Source organism: Wyeomyia smithii, chromosome 3 (assembly GCF_029784165.1).
Source record: "Wyeomyia smithii strain HCP4-BCI-WySm-NY-G18 chromosome 3, ASM2978416v1, whole genome shotgun sequence".
Classification (NCBI taxonomy): Eukaryota; Metazoa; Arthropoda; class Insecta; order Diptera; family Culicidae; genus Wyeomyia; species Wyeomyia smithii.
In genome coordinates this window covers 25,035,226-25,057,104 of record NC_073696.1, presented here as the reverse complement: position 1 = coordinate 25,057,104, position 21,879 = coordinate 25,035,226, and the positions used below count along the sequence as shown (strand labels likewise).

Genomic DNA, 21,879 nt, shown 5'->3' with positions numbered 1-21,879 from the left:
CAAAAATGGCCGATATCTGTAGGCAGATACATGTCTCAGTTTCTATGTGAAGCCTGGCAGAGTTAAAAAAAATAAAACGAAGGTTTCTCCGAATACCTTCATTATTGTTTGGGCACATCGTTTATTAACCTTGGGCGGCCATTTTGTCTGACGATCTTTTCATTTCTGCACTTGAATATTGCCCAATATTTCGCGATTGAGAGAAATTAATGTATTCTTTAGTCGCAACTTACTAAACTGAGCCAATACCTGACAAAATCCTCTCGTCTTTGAATCTGCAGGTTTTGATTGAGGTTGCTCATTTGCACGAAAATTGTGGCAATCTTTTTGCACACGATTTCTCTGGAAAGAAATCTGATCATAGTTGAGCTTTTGGCGCTTTTGTGCCTGACCAAGTCGGAATTTTTATGTGAATGTTCAAAAATCCATTTTCAAAACTCGGCTTCTATACTCGTTATTACATCACATTACAAGTTGGATCGAATAAAAAAAAGTATTCAAACAAAAAGTTTGTTCATCTTCAGTCAGCCATTTTGCAAAAATGGTGAACATTCATTCCAATGCCGTCGGCATATTTATCACACCAGTTGCCTGAATGATTGACTATATCGTCTTGCAAGCATAAGTATGAATAAAAATCAAATTGAATTTTGTAAAATTTCACTTCAAAATCGCACACCTCAGTTTTCATTCCGGTATGCTATCTTTTCGAACTGCAATTCAGTTTGCACATCTTCAACACTAACCACCACCTAGATATTTTCTAAACAAAATAAAAACTGCTTTTGTGCATAAATCGGAACTGTTTGAGCAGCAACCAATGCAACAAAGTATCTTCTTATCTTTCACCTGGTGTTGCTGAAGGAAACAAAAGCACTCATCCTCTTGTGGTGCGGCTCTTCGTGTGCCCCTTTTCCGCCGCTCCATGGCGCTCGATTTTTCCCTCCCCTTCTCCGGCAGCCGTTAGGAACAAATTCGAATTATGTAATTCCTCAAATAGAAGCAACATTTCGAAAACAAAGACCCGTGGCAGCTTATCCCCTTCCGGAGACGAGACCACGGGTAAAGTGTAGAGAGAGCGCACAAATCGCTTTCGAATGTGTGTACCTACACTTTCCTCCAAGCAGAACACACCAACAACAACTGGAACACACAGGAACATCAGGGTGGAAGGGAAAAAAATCACCCAACATGCATTCCTACATTTTTCCTCTCCGTGCCTCTGCCCATCATCGCCGTAATAAGTATAATTCTAACGATGCTCGCAGATGCCCAACATTTTCTATGTTCGGCGACCTGTGGATCGGTGCCTGGGTTTTGCGCTCATGATGAGCGATAAAAATACACTCCGGTATACCGGTATTAGCATCGGCATCGGATAGCATAATAGGTATATCCTCGCCAAAGTCATAAGAGGTGCTGTAATGAGAAAAACCATTGGAGCGCGAAATCTTTCTGCTTCTAATCCCTTGTTTACACCATAGGAAGCTGTGGATTGCCTCGCTGCTGTCGTTGCCAATCCGCCGCCGCCGCTGGGTGCCGCAGCTTGCTTTGACCGACCACAACACGGAAACCACCCTGGCAGAAAAATGATCCTGTCACACAGTACAACACACAAAAGCCTACTCAGTTGGTTGCATTTAAGGGCTATTCCCACTGCTTCCGTTCCGGGACCGGGCCGGGACCGGGCCGTGGCTGTTCCGCGTGTCGTCCGGGCTCGTTCGAGATTGATTGCATGCGTTCTTATGAACGCATTCACACCGACGCGCCGTGCCCAGACCGGGACAGCGTTGAGTTGCCGTCGTGCTGCCGCAGTGCGAGAGAAAAACTATCGTTGCCGACGATACTTTGTGTTGGCCGGAGAGTGCACGGAAGGCACTCGGGTGGATGCGTGTATGTTGTAGTGACATATTTCGCGCGGAGTGAGCTGCGGTATGAAAACAAGAGAAAGACGTTCTTTCACATACACACATCAACATTTCTCAGCCAGAGCGCAGCGCAGGCACGGTTCAAGCCACGGCGCAGTGTGAATGCATGAAAAGTCCCGGACGAGCCCGATCCCGGCCCGGTCCCGGAACGGAAGCAGTGGGAATAGCCCTTTATACGGCGGCGACGACGTCGTCGCCTCGCGGCCTGTAAAAGGACGCAAACCATTCGGACGATTGTGCACTTATTGAAGCGTGTGAGAATATGTGTGAGAATTCAACCGTCCACCGGGGTCACTTTGTATGACCTGCTGCTGGGATCTTGCAACGCAAGTAACCCCACAAGTAGTGACCAGTCGCGACGCCAATCGCTAGCCGGCCGGAGCGAATGGTTAATGGCTCAACAAGCTTTTTATTTGACAGGTGAGAAAGCAAAAGCAACCTCGAATCATAAGTAATTATCGGGTGCATTCTTTATTCATGCAAATTGAAATAAAGAGAGAGAAGAATAGAGAGAGAGAGAAAACATAGCAACCCACTAAACGCCGCCGTGCGGGTTGAAGCTCTTCTCAAGTGCGACTCTGTGCGGATGCATTTGGGGCCGCTCCGGACGTTTCAGTGTGCAGCATTAGTGTGCGTGTGCAGTGCGTGCCAGTGTATAATATTCGTCAGTTGATGTTTTTTGTTTTGTTTTATTTCACTGCCTTATGAATTCATTGTTGTGCAATTCAACAGTGAAATTGTTCGTTCTTTGTTTTCGCGATGCGCATTCAGCGAGTGTTGGAGTTGCGTTTTTTTGTTGTTGTCTTCGCCTGTGTCTCGTCTCCCCTATTGGGGTGAGCCTGATCGCAGGCAGCAGGCGTACGGCTCGGTCAGGCTGCAACCGGAAAGGGAAGAGGGAGAGGTAGGTGGGACAGAGGGCGATCGACGTTGGTCGATTATTTATCGACAGGAGTCGTTTGTGAAATATAAACCCCGGTGGAAATTACGGTGTTAACTTATTAGATTACATTTACACAACATGGCGATGTTCGGTTTATGACGATTAATTCATGGCTGGGCTCCGCTGGTGCATTATTATGCGAGCTACAAATAATAAACCGTGTGCGGCCCGGGTATCAACGAACCATAGAAAGCATTTTAACGGCCGCGGTAATTGATGTCTCAATCACAGTGAACTGCCGGATTGAGCGCTGTTTGCTTCCGAATGCGGAATGAATGGGGTAAAAAAAAAAACGCGGCGAACGATTTCCACAGCGTATTTAATCTCTGTATATATCAATGTGCAAATGGAATTAAAACGATAGGAAATTTCCTTTCACGTCTCGAACTGCTGACCGCTAGTGTGCTAGTACGAGACGAACGAAATGGATGAGAAGTAAATTGGACGGTTACTTTGATTGAAAGTTACACTCTTAACTAGAGATGTGAATACACTTGGAAGCGTTCTAAATGGTGTGTGAAATTAAGTTGAAATGGGTACAAGTCTACGAACAACTTTGCTCACTTTTGTGGAGAAAATTGATTCGCAAAAAAATCAGCAGCTTACAAAAAAAAAAAATTAATCATACAAATGGGAGTAACTTCACTTTCAAAATAATTTTGCTTTCAAAGCGAAACAAAACCTAGGTGCTACATTCCGATTCGGAACTCGACCTTCTGTTTATATACACTAGGGTGGGGAATCGTTATATGGAAAAAACGAAACTTGATAGCAGAAAGCCAGAACCAAGTTTTTTTTGTTCTATTTGGGGCCCCAAAGAATCCTGAATTTATTGGAAGTCGATTGGTTTTGTCTCCGCTTGGCGCATTGCATTTTAAATTTATATGGAGATTTGTATGGAAAAACCAACTTTTTTGCATTATCTATTCTAAAGAGCTCAAAATGGCTCAAACCACAGGTTTCATGACTTCAAATGGTAGGTTTTTTGATGCCTAACAACTTGGCTGAAGACACTAAAGAGCTAGGGTGTGCCAAAAAAATACTAGAGCTGTTCAAAGTTGAGTTTGTCGAAATTTATGTTGCAAATCATTTTTTCTGCCAACACTGCCAGTGTACCGGAGTTAGTCAGATTTCCATCAGAAGTAACCTCTGAAACACGTTGTAGATTCTATTTACGCCTAGAATATTGACCTAAATTTGTTTGCTTGGTCCAGTTGAGTGTATAAACTCGTTACCACAGGTTACTTCTGATGGGAATCCTACTGACGCCGGTACATTGGTAATGTTGGCAGGAAACAAGATTTTCTGCATTTAAATCGACATACTCAACTGTGAACAGCTATGGCTCTTCTTAGGTACATTCTAGCTCTTAAGTGTCTTCTGCAAAGTTGTTAGGCATCTAAAATACTATTCTTTAACATAATGTAGTGCATTATTAGAGCATTATTGGGCTCTCTAGAAAGGTAAATGCAAAAAAGTAGGTTTTTACATATAAATTTTCATACAAATTTGAAATGCAATGCGCCAAGCGAAGACAAAACCAATCGACTTCAGGTAAGTTTAGGGATGTTTGGGACCCCAAAAGGAACCAAAAAAAACTTGGTTCTAGAAAATCGATTATTTTTCCCCACCCTAATATACACACTTCGCAGCCAATTGTTTTAGTGTACAGGACAATTGCGGGCCTAACGCTGTTATCCTACTGCCTACGTTTGCCACATTAAAAATTGGAGAGTGACCAACAATTATCTTTGACCAAACTTGTATCTGTCAAAAAGTGACAAATATCTGACGCTTGGTCAAAGAGTGTAATACAGCCTTAACAGTCTCTCCTCGGCCGGATTGCTAAGCTAAGTTCATTTAGAAACGTTGAAGGTGTATTTTATTAATTATCAAATACAGCTTAATCCCTTTTCGAATATTGTTCTACTACTGTTGCTGGAAAAGTATTGTTTTACAAATAAATATTTTCTAAAAAATATTCCCAAAGTCAACTGGTAAAGATATTATAAGAGATCGAAGTAGAATTCATTTTTGACGTTTTGGCTTCTATTCAATTACGATTAGATGTTTGTTCCAGAAATAAGTTGTATTGTTCCTAAACGAAATTGTTTCAATAAGTTTGAATAGTTCTTTTCTGATTTCTAGAAACATTTTGTTGGTTGCTCTTAGCTTAATTTGAGTATTGTTTTGTGCGTTAGTTTTTAGAATCTATTTTTCACAATTCTGGGCTTATTTTCGATCATTTGCATATTTTGGCTTTTCCTGTGTTTTTCAAAACGTGTTTCATGATAAATTTCAGTTTTTTCTCTTTTTTCTGGTCTTTTCATTTTTAGCTCATTTCAACTTAATTTGAATACCATTCTGGGCTCAATTTAGGATTGTCAAATCTTGAGAGGAGTTTCTTCGCCATTCTGGAATTATGTTTGCATCATTTTTGGTTTTGAAGCATTGTTTCACTGTTCTGAACTTAATTCTTTTCTTTTTGTGTTCTGGCCTCTTTTGGACTTCAGAAGAGTAATATTACCATTCATATCATTTTTTTTCTTCGCCATGTCGAGGTTTATTCAAAATTATTATGTGTTTTTGATCATCATTCTGAGTCATTTTTTTTCATTCATTTTGAAATCATTCATGTGATAGTTTCAAGTTTAAAGAAGCATTTCTTCGCTTTTTTGAAATAATATTTTGCCTTTCCTACTTTTTCCACAAACATTTGCTCACTCTTCTTAGAAGCGTTTTTTTGCCATTCTCAAAATAATTTAGGTTCACTTTCTGCTATTTAGAACCATTTTTTCGCAATGCTGAAACTGAGTTGCAATCATTTTGTTGTTTTTTTTCAGCCGTTTTCGGCCTTTAGATAGGGTTTTCATTTGGTCGGAGTTAAAAATCAAGACAACTTTTTTTCCGGCACAAATTTGATCTAAACTTTTTTTTTTTTTTGAGATATCAATAAATAAAACATGTAATCTGAGATTTGCTCTGCAACATACGCCAAAACACTCATTCATTTATTTAACGTATTTCTCGGACGATTCATTTTTGCAACTTTGATTCCTCAGGCATTAATAGATACCCAAAAATGGAGCAAACGTAAACTGTTTGAAATTATACCTAACAATTGTCAGATGTTTAACGGTTTCAACGACTAGAGAACTTCTCTCGTCAAGATTCAGCCAAGATAAAAAATCGTTTGAAATGAGTCCTTTTCTTTCCGGGGTCAAGAAAAAGTACTGAAAAATCTTCAACATTTCTGAATATCCGGCATCATTCAGAAAAAATAGGGCAAATGCTAAAATATGAATAATAAATCAAGACGCTTCAAACGGGTCTCAAAATCAGGACATGTCCTGCTAAATCCGGACGGATGATATCCCTACCTTTAGAAGCTTTCTTTTGATATTCCGAGCTAGAATTAGAATGATAGTTTGTCTTCCTAGTCCTAACAAGCATTTTCCACCCTTCTCATCTCTCCGTTTTTTGCCATTCTAATATAAATTTTAAATTACGTTCTTAAAGTTATCGAAAAAATAAGCTACAACATGCTATAACTTTGTAAGGAAAAGTGCTGAAGATGTGTAGTCTTCAACAAAAACGTGTGTTTTGTATGTCCAAATGTTTATTTAAAACAGCGTTTTATTGTAAAATGTAGCTAACAAAAGTAAAGTGCAAAAAATTAACTTTTAAGTAACTTTTACATAAAATACTCTGTAACTTTGTACCCAATGAAGACAGCAACTTTGTTTGTTCAGCAAAATTCATATTTTTGCACGTTCTAAAACTTTGCCGAATAAACCATTCCTCTATCTCTTAACACAAAAAAGTTAGTATTTTCGATATATGAAAACCTACTGTAACATATGCTCGCCGTACTCTAATATGGATGGATTGGGACAAATGGAACCTAAAGGAGTTTATAGTACTTCAGCTGAACTTCAAGGAAAAGTATTGACATCATGATTCCACTTGCCCCTTTTTAACCTATATGTTTTTGAAGTTATCGAAAAAATAAGCTTAAATATAATATAACTTTGTAAGCAAAAGTCCTAGATATATATGACCTTTGGCAAAAATGTGTGTTTTGTATGCCCTTACAATTCCTCCAAACAATACTTTCGTGGAAAATGCAATTAACAAAATTTAAGTACAAAAAACTAACTTTTAAGTAAGTTCCATGTAATATACTTTATTACTTTGTACCGAAAGAAGATAGGATTTTCATTTGTTCAACAAGCTTTCATATTTTGGAATCTTCTTCAACTTTGCTGAACAAACTATTCTTCTATCTTTAAACAAAAAAAAGTTATTTATTTTTATTTTTAGTATAGTAAATTTTTCATACTTTTTGGCAATTTGCAATTATGCGGGTCATTCATACAAACAATTGTTCCGAAGACACTTCTAAGCTAAGTTGAAGGTAAAAGGCGCTATGGAATTAAGTTCCACTTTTTGCCTTATTGGACCACTGTGCACTGCTCGTTCAGGTCCACTCCAGCTGGTTCATCGATCCGACTTTCAACTTTCCCAGTATACTCTGCAGAATCTCCTTCCGTTGATAACTTCTGGAGGTCCAGACGTATCTTTCTCGCCGATATCGATTCAAATACATTGAACAGCTGGGCGCGAATCTTGCCTGCCACGAGATGATGATCCGAGTCGATGTTTGGCCCTCGAAAGTACCGCACATCTATGACGTCTGAAAAGTCCTCGATCAGCATGTGGTCGATCTGGGGGCAAGTGTCTCCAGGTGTGCTTCCGAATGTTCATACATGCAAACCATTTTCAAAATCACTTTAATCTTCAATACATTTCCACCCAAGGAAAAAAGGTGACTTCAATTCTACGAGCGACGAACTTAATTTTGCGGCATTCTGAACAAAAAACCGGCAGCAACGTAACTTTAATCCCATTAAATTATTTTTTTTTCATTCACATCAAATCCATTAAACAAAAACCCTGTCCCTCAGTTGATATTGTTTCCTTTTTTCTGTTTAGGGCTGTTCAATGATATTTAAACTCATTGCTAATTGCTCTATTACTTATTAGAGCTCATGTACGTTCTCATAATGATTCTTTTAAACACATCGACCACCACAAACCATTATAATTCACAACAGGTTTGTTTGGAACCGCTCAGTGCAAAAATAGAAAAGCTATCCCAACCACAACTCCAATCGCTACCCTACAGCTGAGGTCATTACAGTAAATCAGTCAATCAGTTTGGAGGCGCTTGGGCGCGGATTAATGGTGTGTGCCTCCCAAAAAAAAAAATCCGGGCTCGAAATCATTGATTATCCCGCTTCTTTCTTCTTTCGCCTTTGTTGTGCGCCCGGTACAGTAGTAGTAACCTAGCTGCGCGCTGCTTTTAATTACATTTCAAATCCTTTCAAAATGAACCGGAACTAATGCCCGAGATTCGAAACGAAGATTTCAATCAGCAAATGTTATGACCATTGGGATTTATTTCTCCGTTCGGCTGTCTCGGTTGTTACTACTGGCAGCTGGGGCCACAGCCGTCTCGAAACAACAACGAATCGTAATTTACAAATGAACATTCATTACAATGTGTAGAAGACTCGGGAAGCCATTAATCATATCGGCTTTTTACCTTCGACTGGAACCGCAAGCCAGGAGCCTATCGACATGTTTTCAAACAGTTAGTCAGTCACTTGAAAAGTAAGTCGTGGAAACGCGGGAAAGGTGTTACCTACTCGCTCGTATGTTGTTGGAAACATTGTTAAAATAAGAGAAAGGAAGCGTCAGAAGAACAAAAATAATCATGCAGCTTCCCGTGCAACCAGCGAAACACAAAGTACCCACCAGCACAGATCAATAAAATGTACTTCACATAAAAATACACAAATAACACGTAGACGAGCTGGAACGCGGCGATGCAGGGTCGCGTCTTTTATGCGCTACTGGCATTAAATCTGTTATTGGCTGCAACGGAAGGTGATTTTCTTTTCGCGCTTTATTGTTTTCCTGTTTCCGCCCTCACCCGCTAACTGCCCTCTCAGGAGGAACGACGCGGTTGACCTCCAACGATCGGTCGTTGTGATCGACGATTGAGAAAGGTCGGGAGTCGACATTAGTGCTATATGCTTTTGATGCTTTGCTGTGAAAATGTGACTCATTTTAATAATTTTTTTTTCGAGCCAAAATCAGTACACTTAACTATTTAGGTTCTTCATCACTACATCTTCAGTTTTTGAAAGTAGGGTTGATTTTTCTTTGAGAATGTGTGATTTCTCACCATTTAAAGCTGTTTTCCCACTTTTGCATTTCCAAGAGATTTTATTATACGAAAACTTCCTGTTTTCCTGTTTTGTATATTCATTAAATAGGGGAACTGCTCCATTATTCATCTCAGCCCATATATCTCATCTCATACAACATGAAAACACAATTGGAAACAGGAAAAAAAACGCATATTTTCTTCTTAAACCAATCTGCTAATTCATGGAATGGATTCTACTTTGTTCACTTTAGATTCCTCATAAAGTATTATCCTCGAAAACTCACTTAAAAGCACTAAATTTGATATTATATTCGGGCATCTGCACTCGAAAACTCATTTAATTCAATCACCTATCTCAGAAAACAAAATCCGCGCATTGGTCTGCACGGCTACAACGGGACTCGTTCAGCAGCCAACCAAAGTGTTTTTCATCACTAGCGGACCACTTTTGATTTTAATCACTAACAAAACAACTAATAATACTTTAATCTTTGAAATGTTCACCTCAAATTTCCTAAAACAAGCTTGAATTAGCAGAAATATATGAGATGAATTTCTACAATTCCTAAATTTCAACTGTATGTATTTTCATCTGAAAATCTGCGTTTTTTCCTGTTTTCTATTGTGTTTACATATTGTATGAGATGAATATATGGACTGAGATGAATAACGGAGCAGTTCCCCTATTTCAGTGTAAGAATATGTCGAAACTCCGCGTCTATTGTGAAGTGTGTAAGCGTGAAGTGTGAAGTGTGCACGTCTAAGTGATAGAACAAACAAGCTCTCTTTAGGTAAGGCTTGTTTCATTTGGAACTTGGCCGCATACACTGTCCAATTCCACTATGAGGAAATAACGTACAAAATTGGTTAAAAAATTTGAAGTTAAATAAAACTTCAAGGAAAAAATACAAGAAAAATTATTTGTCTGCTGTTCTCGAGTTTTTCATCGAAAACCTCGCATCAATTTCTGCATAGTGGTAAAATCAACCGTATTGCCCATTTTGTTTCCACCACTTCGTCATATCAGATGATGTATTCAATTTACGCTTGATTATTGCCCAATACCTTTTGATGGGACGAAACTTTTGGCAAAATGCAAATTTAGTTTTAAAATACAAAATAATTTATCTGGCAACACTTCCGGTTTTTTTTCTGGATTCCTTGGTTTATTTTCTTCAACATTCACCTGTCACTATTTTCCGGGTGTCTTATGTCTATAAATTGTAAAAAAAAATAATTACGTAGTTTACAACTTTTTTCGTAAAAATGTTATCTCTCGAGATTGGCTCATATTACTTCGGGATGATAGTTGCTTCTTATGTGAAATTTTCCAAGGAACACGATGAAATTATCAAATTTAGAATAAAAATCGCTGCATTTGACGAAAAATATAATTTAAGTTTTCAAATGTAAAAATAATTTATCTAGCAACACTTCCGTTGAATTTTAATCACTAAACAAAATAACTCACTTCGCTAATAATACTTTAATCTTTGAAATGTTCACCTCAAATTTCCTAAAACAAGCTTGAATTAGCAGAAATATATGAGATGAATTTCTACAATTCCTAAATTTCCAAATTCTACAATTCCTAAATTCCAAAGTTGCCAAATCAGTTTCTGTTAATACGAAAAAATCTTACTGAAAATGTTGAATTATTCCGACATAATTGACATTAAACTACAGCACTGTAGTGGTAACCTAGGTTACCAACTTTGCACGTAAACAATTACAGCGGGTATCTAGGTAACCTAACACGACGGGCTGTGGCTACGTTCATTCATGATAATGTGATTCATTCATGATTACAGTGTGATGAATATGGGAGCGTGTCGTGAGATGAATAATTGAGCAGTGATTCAAGTTTTGAGATGGATATGGAAGCGTTGTGAAAAATGGTTTGTTTAACAAAATTCAGAATAAATCTAGCTAATTTTACTTAATATACAATGCTGAACGATTCCATAAGAGCACGTAAGCATATTTAGTTTATTTGTTCAATAATTTCGTGAAAATTTCGTGTTTAATGCGTGCATTATTCGTGAATATCGGCTTAATGAATATGGATCATTCCAGCTCAAGTGGATTTTGAACTCATGTTAACGACATTCTCGTAGTCGGCTTATACTTTGGGAAACTGTTCATAAATGGTAACGATTCAAAATCCCAACTTTGGTGATGATTGGACCACCCCACGCTCCGTGAGGCTTTACCCTTTTTGCCACTTTTCGTTAAAAACCGTTATTTTCTTTAAATTCTGGCTACAAATCCAAGATTTTAAATTAATCAAGGAATAAAAAACTCAAATTGTAAGCAGCAGTGTTGCCAAATCTATTTTCTCTGTGTTTAAAAAAGTAAAGTGCCAATTTCAGCAAATGAGTATATATTAATTTCTAATTTGATAAATTCATTGTGTCTCTGAAAAAAATTACACTAAAAACATTCATCAGCCCGAGGTATTATAAGCAAAACTCGGATTACAGCATTGTTTAAAAAAATAAAGTAAATTTTCTGTGGTTATAAGCAATCGCCTTTTAAACTTTTTTTATGTCTCTGGATATATCGATATATCGAAGAACATTCAGAAATATTATTTCGAAGCAAATTAGTGAAGAAATAAAAAAAAAAGAATTTTGAACACCGGTGTTGCCAGATGAGTTATTTTTGCATTGAACAAATTAAATGGTGCTTTTCGGTAAAACAGTATATTTTGACTTCAAATTTGACAATTGCATTGTCTTTTTGGGAAAATTTTACAAAAAAATGCTCATCTTTTCGAGGTATGAAGAAAAATACTTCAGTTGGAGGTAGCAAGACTTGAGTTACAGTATTTTCATGAGAAAATAAGTCAAATCTGCTATAGCGTTTTCACAGGGTATGAATCACTATTACCGAGTCTTGTGCCTTTCAAAATTCGAAATTTACCACGTGGTGGCCATTTGTGGCTTCTATACAGTTTCACCTTAACAATTGATCAAAAAACCAATGTATCAAGCTTCGGACGGAGAGCTGGCATTGATGACGCACAATAGGAAGGAATTAATATGGTGATTCGTGACAATAGATAAAACACCACTACATTCCTGAGCCACAATCTGCCGACAAAGTATTGGTCAGTATTTTCCGAAATTTACGTTTTTTTTTCTAAGTGTCACGTACCACTACGTAAAAATTGAATTTTTTGTACCCAATGAAAATTTTTGAGTACCACCAACGTCGTTAAAATCGATCGATCGTAATAAAGTGACAACAGATCTCATGGCATACTGGCGTCAGCTACAAATCTGTATCTTTTCACGGAGCAAAATGTTGGATACCGTTCAGAAAAACAGCAAATGCTTACTGCAACCTGCAACAGAACATATCATGGAAGCCAACCAGTAATTCGGTTCATACACTAAAATTAGACATTTTGTACGCTCCAAAGCCGATATCTTCATCTTTGCGGCCAAACACGTCTGTGCCACCTTTAAATCATGTTCTCGGCAGTGAACAAATTTTCGCTCCGGAAACCGACCGTTGTCGGGTTAATTTTGCAGCACTCATTATTCACTGCATTGATTACACTGCAACTCCTGGAACGCATATTTTATCCGTATGTACTATTGTGTTATGCTTCCGTACGCCCATATTTATTATTCCAATTTGAAGCGTCGACTCAAACAAGCTACTGTTTTCTTGCTCCCATTTTTTATTTTTTCGTTGCACCCCCCGTATTCCGTCGTATATTATGTCGTTATGGGGTCACAACCCAACGTCGCCACCACAAGCCCAAAAACCGCTACCGACGAAGGAGTGAGAAACGAGCATTTAAATTCCTCACCTTCTCACCACCACCGCGTCCCGTCGTTCGGTTTTCGTCGCCTCCTCGCGACACTCGTGCTGCAAATGCATTCTGACAGCGCTGCTGTTATTATTATTAAGGCAAAACCCAACTGGCTGCATCTCGTCCCCCACGAAACCCCCCCTGTAGTGAGGTCTGTTTGTTCATCATTATATTATTTTGCCGTGTATAATAATGTTGTATCTGCATGTAAACTATGAATCACGGGAACAAAAGGCCGTCCGCAGAAAGAAAGAGAAAAAACGCGCATTTGCGCTCCATTCAGTTCACATGTTTTTGCTAATCGCCTTGACGAAGGAACCTTGCCGGGATCAATGAGGATCAGCTGACGGTCGCACCCCAAAGGGAAGTACAGCAGGAGCACCGTATCGATTCCACCTAAATCATCCAACTCTGGCAAAAACCGGCCGTCGTGTATTACTAGAGTAGGAACTAACCCATAGCAGGCTGCGAATTCAGAGAATGATTCTATTTCGCTTGAGGCGAAAAACACATTCAACGCACGGCCGCGACTAGAGCGTGGCAGCATGCCATGAATGTTGCTACTAAATGGGAAGGTATGCAGCGGTGAAGATAAGAGTTGCGCAAAATTACACTACCCTCCATCCCTCCGCTCTTCCTCGGGTGCAATGCAATAGATCTCTCTTCGGCCGGTTTCTGTCCTTGTTTGGCTTTTGGGCAAATTTGCAGCGAAATTGACGGTGGCTCCATTCTGATAGATGCAGATTTGTACCGAGGCGAAAATCCGAACAGCGAAGCGAATAAAACTGCGCGATCGCACACTGATTAGGAGGGAGTGGCGTTTCGCTGCCTGCCGTTTTTTTTGCTGCCTTCACATTGTTGCATGCATGAAATCCAGTAGAAATTGGTAGCTATTATGCTCCGGGCCAGGAGATCGCAATCCACGCGGGAGCTGATAAGCTTCTAAACAGTTGGAGTGCACTTGTGAATTCGAGTTTTGCATGTCTAGTATAATTGAACACACGCTGCCGGGTCGATCGAGAGAGAAAGATCACACAGACAGGGGAAGGGGAGATTTTGTCTGTTCAGTACGATGGAAGGTTCTGATAAGCCGTTTTTAGGGTCTCATGCCCAATTAAGAAATGATTTATCGATGAAAAGTTATATTGAGATATACTAGAAGAATTTTTACCTGTCTTTAAGATCCCACATAGGGGTTTAGAGGTCCAGAGGACCCTCATACCATTCGGAATCCATCCGTTTTGTCGTATAATTAAAATAGTACCCATTTAGCCAATGGCACATCAATTAAGAAACACTGACCCTCGCGCGATGGAAAAACCTCATTTCAACTCGTACTCGTCTTGGTTGGGGCTGGTGCGATCACTTCACTTTGCGAACATTTCAATACGAGAAATAATGCTACCCCGAGCTAAATTGAATAATTCATTTGCATTCCGTTTTACACATTGTACAGTGCGATAAATTCCATATAAAAACATATCTCCAATTGCCCCCACGGGACTAAACGAAGCGATCATTGAGCAAACCGGTAATTACTGGGCTGGTAGTAGCAAGCAAAGTGTTCAGGAAATGCGCGCACCGCCGCCGCCACAGACAATCGTCACTCGCAATTCGACTTAAACGGTTAACTTTTTGATGCAATTCTTCCCTATCCCCCTGTCACCTCCGAAACGATACGATCGACGCGGCCTTCACGAGAGTCATTAAATGGTTCTGGGCTATCGCGGGGACAAAACATTATACTTATGCGCTACTGTTGGACGTTTTCAAATTACTCTTTAGGGCAGCTGCAGGTTGGACGATCGAGTGAGCGGGCAATGTTGCCAATTTCATTTAGCGAAAACAAAAAAAATACAAACGAACAGTCGATATCAGATAGCATAAAGACTGAACCCGACACGAAATGCCATATCATCAATGCAAATACTTTCGTTTTTTTATTCTTTCTCTCGAATATATTCCATTTCCAAGTCGGATAACCAGTTCGGGTTTGCTACGCCCCACCACTTACGATTATGCAGTGGGAACGCAAGACTTCGGAATGCAACATTTCAATTCTTGTTCTGTCCGTATGACTGTGGGGCATACTTCTGTCCGTTCTGTTCCGTGAAATGGAGGACCAGAATGAGGGGGGAAATGCCATTACGCTACATTCCGGACCACAGCCGACGGTGTGTGCGCAATCGGTTTCTTCTGCCGATCGTGATCGAACCGTCGCGTCCGTCCGATTGCAATCGACAAATCATGAACCATCAAGGCTTCCATCATGAGCCGAAACCGCCCAGAGGATTTCGATTTCGAATTGGGAATTGAATGATAGTTCTGGTGCGTTTTCGGTTTCATTCGGCTACCACGTACTTGCGAAGTGTAGGACCGCCGGGCCTAATCGTGTTCGCAATGGCCGCTTCGATTTTGGTGTGTTTCCCATCAATCGCAGAAATCAGAGAGACCACTTACTCATTTCGTGTGTAGAGTCGCAATTGAAGTCGGTTCGTCTTTGTGAGACTCTGTGACACAAAGCAAAAGAGCAGCTTTTCGGTCAAACGTGGACCTACATGTAACCCTTGCGGCACATTTTTGGTTCTTATTTCAACAATTACTTCTGTTGACTTAAGGGTAAGATGCCAAACGTGTAAGCACAAGTAGCAATTCCAAACAAAATCGTTCTGAAATTGCTGATATTTAAAAAGAGCATTTCGATTCTTATGAGGCTTTGTATAGGTTTTCGGTTGTTCATACCATTCTGTCTCAAAGCTTATATTTGAAAATGGTATATATGTTTCAATAGATAAAATCTTGAATTTTCTTTTTAAGCTTTCATCAGCATGCATCCTTCGTACTTTGTTTAAACTTTGGTGTTCAACTTTCTAGCGCTCTTTTTGGCTACAAGATTTTCCTTTGTTTGGTCTTGTTTGGTTACTTGCAGGCACGAAAATTACGATAATCTTCTCGTATACGGATTCTCTGAATGGTTTTGGATCGGGTTGTATCTTTTAGTTATCGTTCTACTACGACGCGTTCGTTGATCCATCGGATCATGGCCTAATGTGTCGAGCTTCGTAGCCGCAAGGTTACAGAGTTTGACAAGCGAATGGTGATAGGTTCGAATCTTAGTAGAACCAAACCATTCGTTCGCAAACAGGAAGTATGGGTTTATTCTCAGGCTCTTCCACACAAAATCTTCTCTCTAGATTTAATAACCTCTCGTCCTAATAACCTCTCGTCTAAAGCTTCGATAATATCATAGATTATAGCACTTTACATGCTTTTAGAGTGATAGCTTGCAGGAGGATATGATAGAATCGATAAGGAAAAAGTAGGTTACTAAGTCTGAAGAAGAAGACAAAAAGCACTACAACACGGACAATGCCATAATAGATCAAACAACTACTGGTCGCAGTGGGGTCCACAAAAAAAAATGGCCTAAATAAAACTTCTTCTGACGATTTAATTTTGTAGCGTAGTCCGAATGTATTTTTTAATTTCCATCTGACTCTATGATCTACATGAGATAGAAGGTGATTTACATGGTGAACATAGGGGAAGACTAAAAGTTAAACATGAAATCCCGAAGTCTTAGTTCTATTCTAACACATAGTAAGTCTCATTATAGTCAGTGATGGAGCAGAAGAAAAATTTCAACTCTAAACAAAACTGTCATATTGTAGTCAAAATCATAACGTAGAACAATAACAATAACTGTAGACCTTACATTTAAAAACTGCTAGAAACGTTTTCTTCTGTTCTTAATTCGTTTCTTGGAGTAACCTACGTCGGAACAGTGAAAATTCAAACGATGCGTTACTTATCGTTGGTAATATGATATAACTAACATCTTAAAACTTCGGTTATCTTTATAAAGAGAAACAACAAAATGTCGCACAGAGCCAAATCTAAAGAATACAATTTGGTCGTGTTGACGGTTGAGGTGTTAATCGGTGCGTGGTCATGGTGAAAAAGTACTTTTATCATCTTTAAATGGGGTCGTTTTAGTAATTCAGCATCGCAATGGTACAATAAATCAGTATTCTCTGCTTCCGATAGTTGATATAGATCACATGCACATTAACATGCACCTTCAATCGGCTGTCTGCAAATACCAGATCGTGGATTTTCGTCACGTCATCCTCCGTGGTAGCCATTCTTGGGGCATCTGTACGTGGCTCATCGAAACCCGACGTGCAAGTTCGTTAAACCAATTTTTGATGGCCGCCATAGTAATTCGGCATGTACTAATTGGCCCATATAAGAGACTGTTTCAACCAAAACTGCTCATATTAGTTCTAGACAGTGACTACAACAGTCTTTACTTACCAGCAGCAGCAGTGCAGCGGATAGCAATGGCAGCGGATATCAGCAGCAGTTACAGCGGGTATCAGCATCGATAGTGGCAGCGCCAGCTCGAGGATTGAACAGCAAATTGCCCTTATCAGGATAAATTTGATGCCTAATTGAAGAGTTGCTATTTTCTCTTTCAATTATTACACTTCATAAATTTGGCTTCATCTCCATGCTTCAGAACGTACTGAATTATCTTCTCCTTAAGTAATATGAAACAGCCTACAGCTTTTTTTATTTGCATAATCAAACCTCTAAAATTGTCAAGATCGGGTTATCGGATTTATAAATTTAACTCATAATTAAGTTTTCGGATTCATTGATTAAACTTTAAAATTTGTCAATCCTTAATATGCAAGAAACTTGTTTGCGTTGTATAGTGTTTGTTCCATTCCTGTTCAGTGATGTATGGGCAAACTGACATTCGGTAGTACTTCAATTCCTATTTTGCAAAAAAAATTAAAACATATTCAGTACAAGTAATGTAACAAACAACCTTATGTAGTTCTACGTCAACCTTGCGGTTGTGGCTTTGTATACAACCCTTGTGATTTTTGGATTAGTAAACTAAATTATTTACACGATTAGATACATATTTCAGACTGAAGATAAAGTTTTTGAAGGGGCGTGAACGTGCATTAAAAAAATTGTCGCTCAGAAATCTTTAGAAATTGTCAAGCGTAATTGGCAAAAAATACTAAAAATAACACGAAATTTTAGGTTGAAAAGAAAGTTGAACTTTGTTTAACGCAAGCTCGGAGTACAAATTGAAATTTTAAACTTAAATCATCTCGGAAAAGGATGCACACAGAAAGTTAGCTCTTTATAGATAACACTGGTTTACAAAAGCGGAAATTGCTGTCCCAAAGCTCGAAGTAGCTTCCCTTGAAAGATTATAGCTTTTGAACCATTCCTGTGAATTTTGGTGCCCCCTCCCAAAACGCATCAACTCACGTGAAAGTTCGCAAAATAACTGCTCGCCGGGTTCGTCGCTTTGACGTTATGTTAACGAGAAAACTAATTCAAATCTCATCTGAAAAAATGTTAGTGGCTGGAGGCACCAAAATTCACAGGAATGGCCAAGAATCTTTCATTTTTTTCTAGTTTGAGCTTCAGGACCACACCTGTGTAATTTTTCGGTATCTGAGCCAGTGATGCTGTAGTTTTTTTTTTTTTTTTTTAAGGGGGGATTTGTTAGTAGCTTAAGTATTTATGATAAATATTAGTAAATAATGAGTATGTGTGTCCAATCACAAATGGTGACTTCTCAACACTGTTAGAAATTTGTAATTTTAATTGTTAGGATTTGTTTGCTTTCGCAATTAGGACTTATCATTCGTAGGGATTTAAACCTACTTGTCAGAAAAGGGGAAGTAAACTTACAACTAACTTAATTGCTAACTTATTGGCTATAAAGAGAGCTTATCGTAGCAATTGAGGATTGCAACGATTTTTGTCGAAAATTGTTAATAATTTTATTTGACATAGCTTCTAATGGTTCAACACCAGTAAGTCTATGTAATTCGAGTGTACCAAACCAAGGAGGACGCTTCAAAATCATTTTCAGAATTTTATTCTGAATCCTTTGGAGCGTTTTCTTCCTTGTTGAACAGCAACTTGACCAGATCGGTACAGCATAAAGCATTGTTGGTCTAAAAATTTGTTTGTAAATCAAAAGTTTGTTCTTTAAACAAAGTTTAGAATTCCTGTTAATGAGAGGATATAAACATCTCGTATATTTGATGCACTTGGCTTGTATACTCTCAATGTGCTCTTTGAAAATAAGTTTTTTATCATAAATTAGTCCCAAGTACTTAACCTTGTCGGACCAACTTAAAATAACCCCATTCATCTTGACAACGTGATTATTGTTTGGCTTGAGGAAAGAAGCCCTAGGCTTATGCGGAAAAATTATCATTTGAGTTTTAGAAGCATTGGGAGAGATTTTCCACTTTTGCAAGTAGGAAGAAAAAATATCTAAACTTTTCTGCAATCGACTGCATATGACACGAAGACTTTTTCCTTTTACGGAAATGCTTGTGTCATCGCAGAACAATGACTTTGTGCATCCTGGAGGCAAATCAGGAAGATCTGAAGTGAATATGTTGTACAGGACTGGACCCAAGACTGAACCTTGAGGCACACCTGCTCTGACAGGAAATCTATCAGATTTTGAATTCTGATAGACAACCTGCAGAGTTCGATCAGTAAGATAATTTTTTAAAATTTTGAGTAGGAAAATTGGAAAATTAAAAGTTTGCAATTTCGCAATCAAACCTTTATGCCAAACACTGTCGAATGCTTTTTCTATGTCTAAAAGAGCAGCTCCAGTGGAATAACCTTCAGATTTGTTAGCTCGTATCATATTAGTAACTCTGAGCAATTGATGAGTTGTGGAATGCCCATGGCGAAATCCAAACTGTTCATTTGCAAAAATTGAATTTTCGTTGATGTGTGACATCATTCTGTTAAGAATAACTCTCTCAAACAGTTTACTTATTGAAGAAAGCAAACTGATTGGTCGATAACTTGAAACTTCAGCTGGGTTCTTATCCGGTTTTAAAATGGGAGTAATTTTTGCATTTTTCCATAATTTGGGAAAATATGCAATTTTGAAGCAGCAATTGAAAATTTTCACTAAAAAATCCATTGTGCTCTCAGGGAGATGTTTGATTAGTATATTAAAGATTCCATCGTCACCAGGTGCTTTCATATTTTTGAAATTTTTAATAATTGATTTAATCTCATTCAAGTTAGTTTCAATTATTTCTGCAGGTAAAAAATTCTGGGAAGAAATTAAATCAAATTGACGTGTGACTTCATTTTCAATTGGACTCACAAAATTCAAATTTGAGTTATGAACACTCTCAAACTGCTGAGCAAGTCTTTGAGCCTTTTGTTCATTGGATACAAGAAAACGTTCACCATCTTTTAAAACTGGAATAGGCTTTGAAGGTTTCTTAAGAATCTTCGACAGCTTCCAAAATGGTTTTGAATATGGTTTCAATTTTTCAACTTTAGTCTCAAAATTTTGATTTCTCAGAAGAGTAAATCTATGTTTAATCTCTTTCTGTAAATCTTTATAAATAGTTTTAAAAACAGGGTCACGAGAACGTTGATATTGACGTCTGCGGACATTTTTCAAACGAATTAGAAGTTGAAGATTTTCGTCAATTATTGGTGAATCAAATTTCACTTGAGCCTTTGGAACAGAATAATTCCTGGCATCAACAATTGCACATTTTAATGCTTCCAAAGCGGAATCAATATTCACTTCGTTTTGCAAATCAAGCTCATTATTGAAATTTCTCTCAATATAATTTTTGTATCTTTCCCAATTAGCTTTGTTATAATTAAAAACAGAGCTCATAGGGTTTAAAACTGATTCATGTGATAAAGAAAAAGTTATTGGAAGATGGTCAGAATCAAAGTCAGCATGTGTGATCAAATCACTACATACATGACTTTGATCTGTCAGCACCAAATCAATTGTTGAAGGGTTTCTTACAGAAGAAAAGCATGTAGGACTATTCGGAGACAAAATAGAATAGTATCCTGAAGAACAATCATTGAATAAAATTTTGCCATTGGAATTACTTTGAGAATTATTCCATGAACGATGTTTAGCGTTAAAATCGCCGATTATGAAAAATTTCGAACGATTTCTGGTGAGTTTTTGTAAATCACCTTTAAAATAATTTTTGAGCTCGCGTGTGCATTGAAATGGTAAATATGCTGCGGCAATAAATAAAATCCCAAGTTCAGTTTGAACTTTAATTCCCAAAGTTTCAATAACTTTCGTCTCAAGATGGGGAAGAGCACGATGTTTGATTCGGCGATGAATAACAATTGCAACTCCACCGCCGGAACCCTGAATCCTATCATATCTATGAACCACGTAATTGGGATCATATTTTAATTTTATGTTAGGTTTCAAAAATGTTTCAGTAATAATTGCAATATGCACATTATTTACTGTTAAAAAATTAAAAAGCTCATTCTCATTGGCCTTCAATGAGCGAGCATTCCAATTTAATATTTTAATTGTTTTATTTAAAATCATTGCTAAATTTTAAATTAGAAACAATTTTAATAGTAAAATTTGTGCCTATTTGAATGGCTTCAAACATTGATTTTGCCTGCAACATGGCGTTCATAAGATCGAACATTGCCTGTTGCAAAAAAGAAAGTTTACCTGCCGTAATAGGCCCCAGGCAGTTGACATTAGAAAAAATATTTTCGGTAGCAATATTAGCTGGAGTGATAGGTGTACAATTATTTTCTAGCGTGTTTTGCTTACCCATATTAACGGTCATTTTCGAACTACCAACACTAGGCGGTATAATGTTCGAACTACCTGTAACCTGTGCATAAGTTAAACGGGTATGCAAAGGAGTAGGTAAACTATGCGTCACTGGTACGCTTGGAGAATTTTGTTTTGAAGTTGGTTTTAATTGAGAAATTGAATTTTGTTTACCTTGCCTTGCCTTAACAATTGCTAAACGGACTGGGCATTGATAAAAATTTGACATATGGTTGCCGTTACAATTCGCACAGCGAAAATTTTTACTCTCTTTCACAGGACATGTGTCCTTTTTGTGAGAAG

General features: G+C 38.2%; 1 protein-coding gene across 9 annotated transcripts in view; it reads left to right on the top strand.

Moving 5' to 3' along the window:
• Nucleotides 1-21,879, top strand: part of LOC129727289 (dachshund homolog 2) — a 109,991-nt gene that overhangs the window by 21,453 nt on the left and 66,659 nt on the right. Inside the window, exon 1 of one of the 9 annotated variants that reach the window (XM_055684976.1) lies at nt 2,222-2,348. The exons of the other annotated variants lie outside the window; for them this stretch is intronic. Coding sequence (XP_055540951.1) covers nt 2,314-2,348 — 35 coding nt within the window. The 5' untranslated portion in view covers nt 2,222-2,313. Of the gene's footprint in view, nt 1-2,221; nt 2,349-21,879 lie in introns of those variants that run through there. 9 annotated transcript variants of the gene reach the window in all.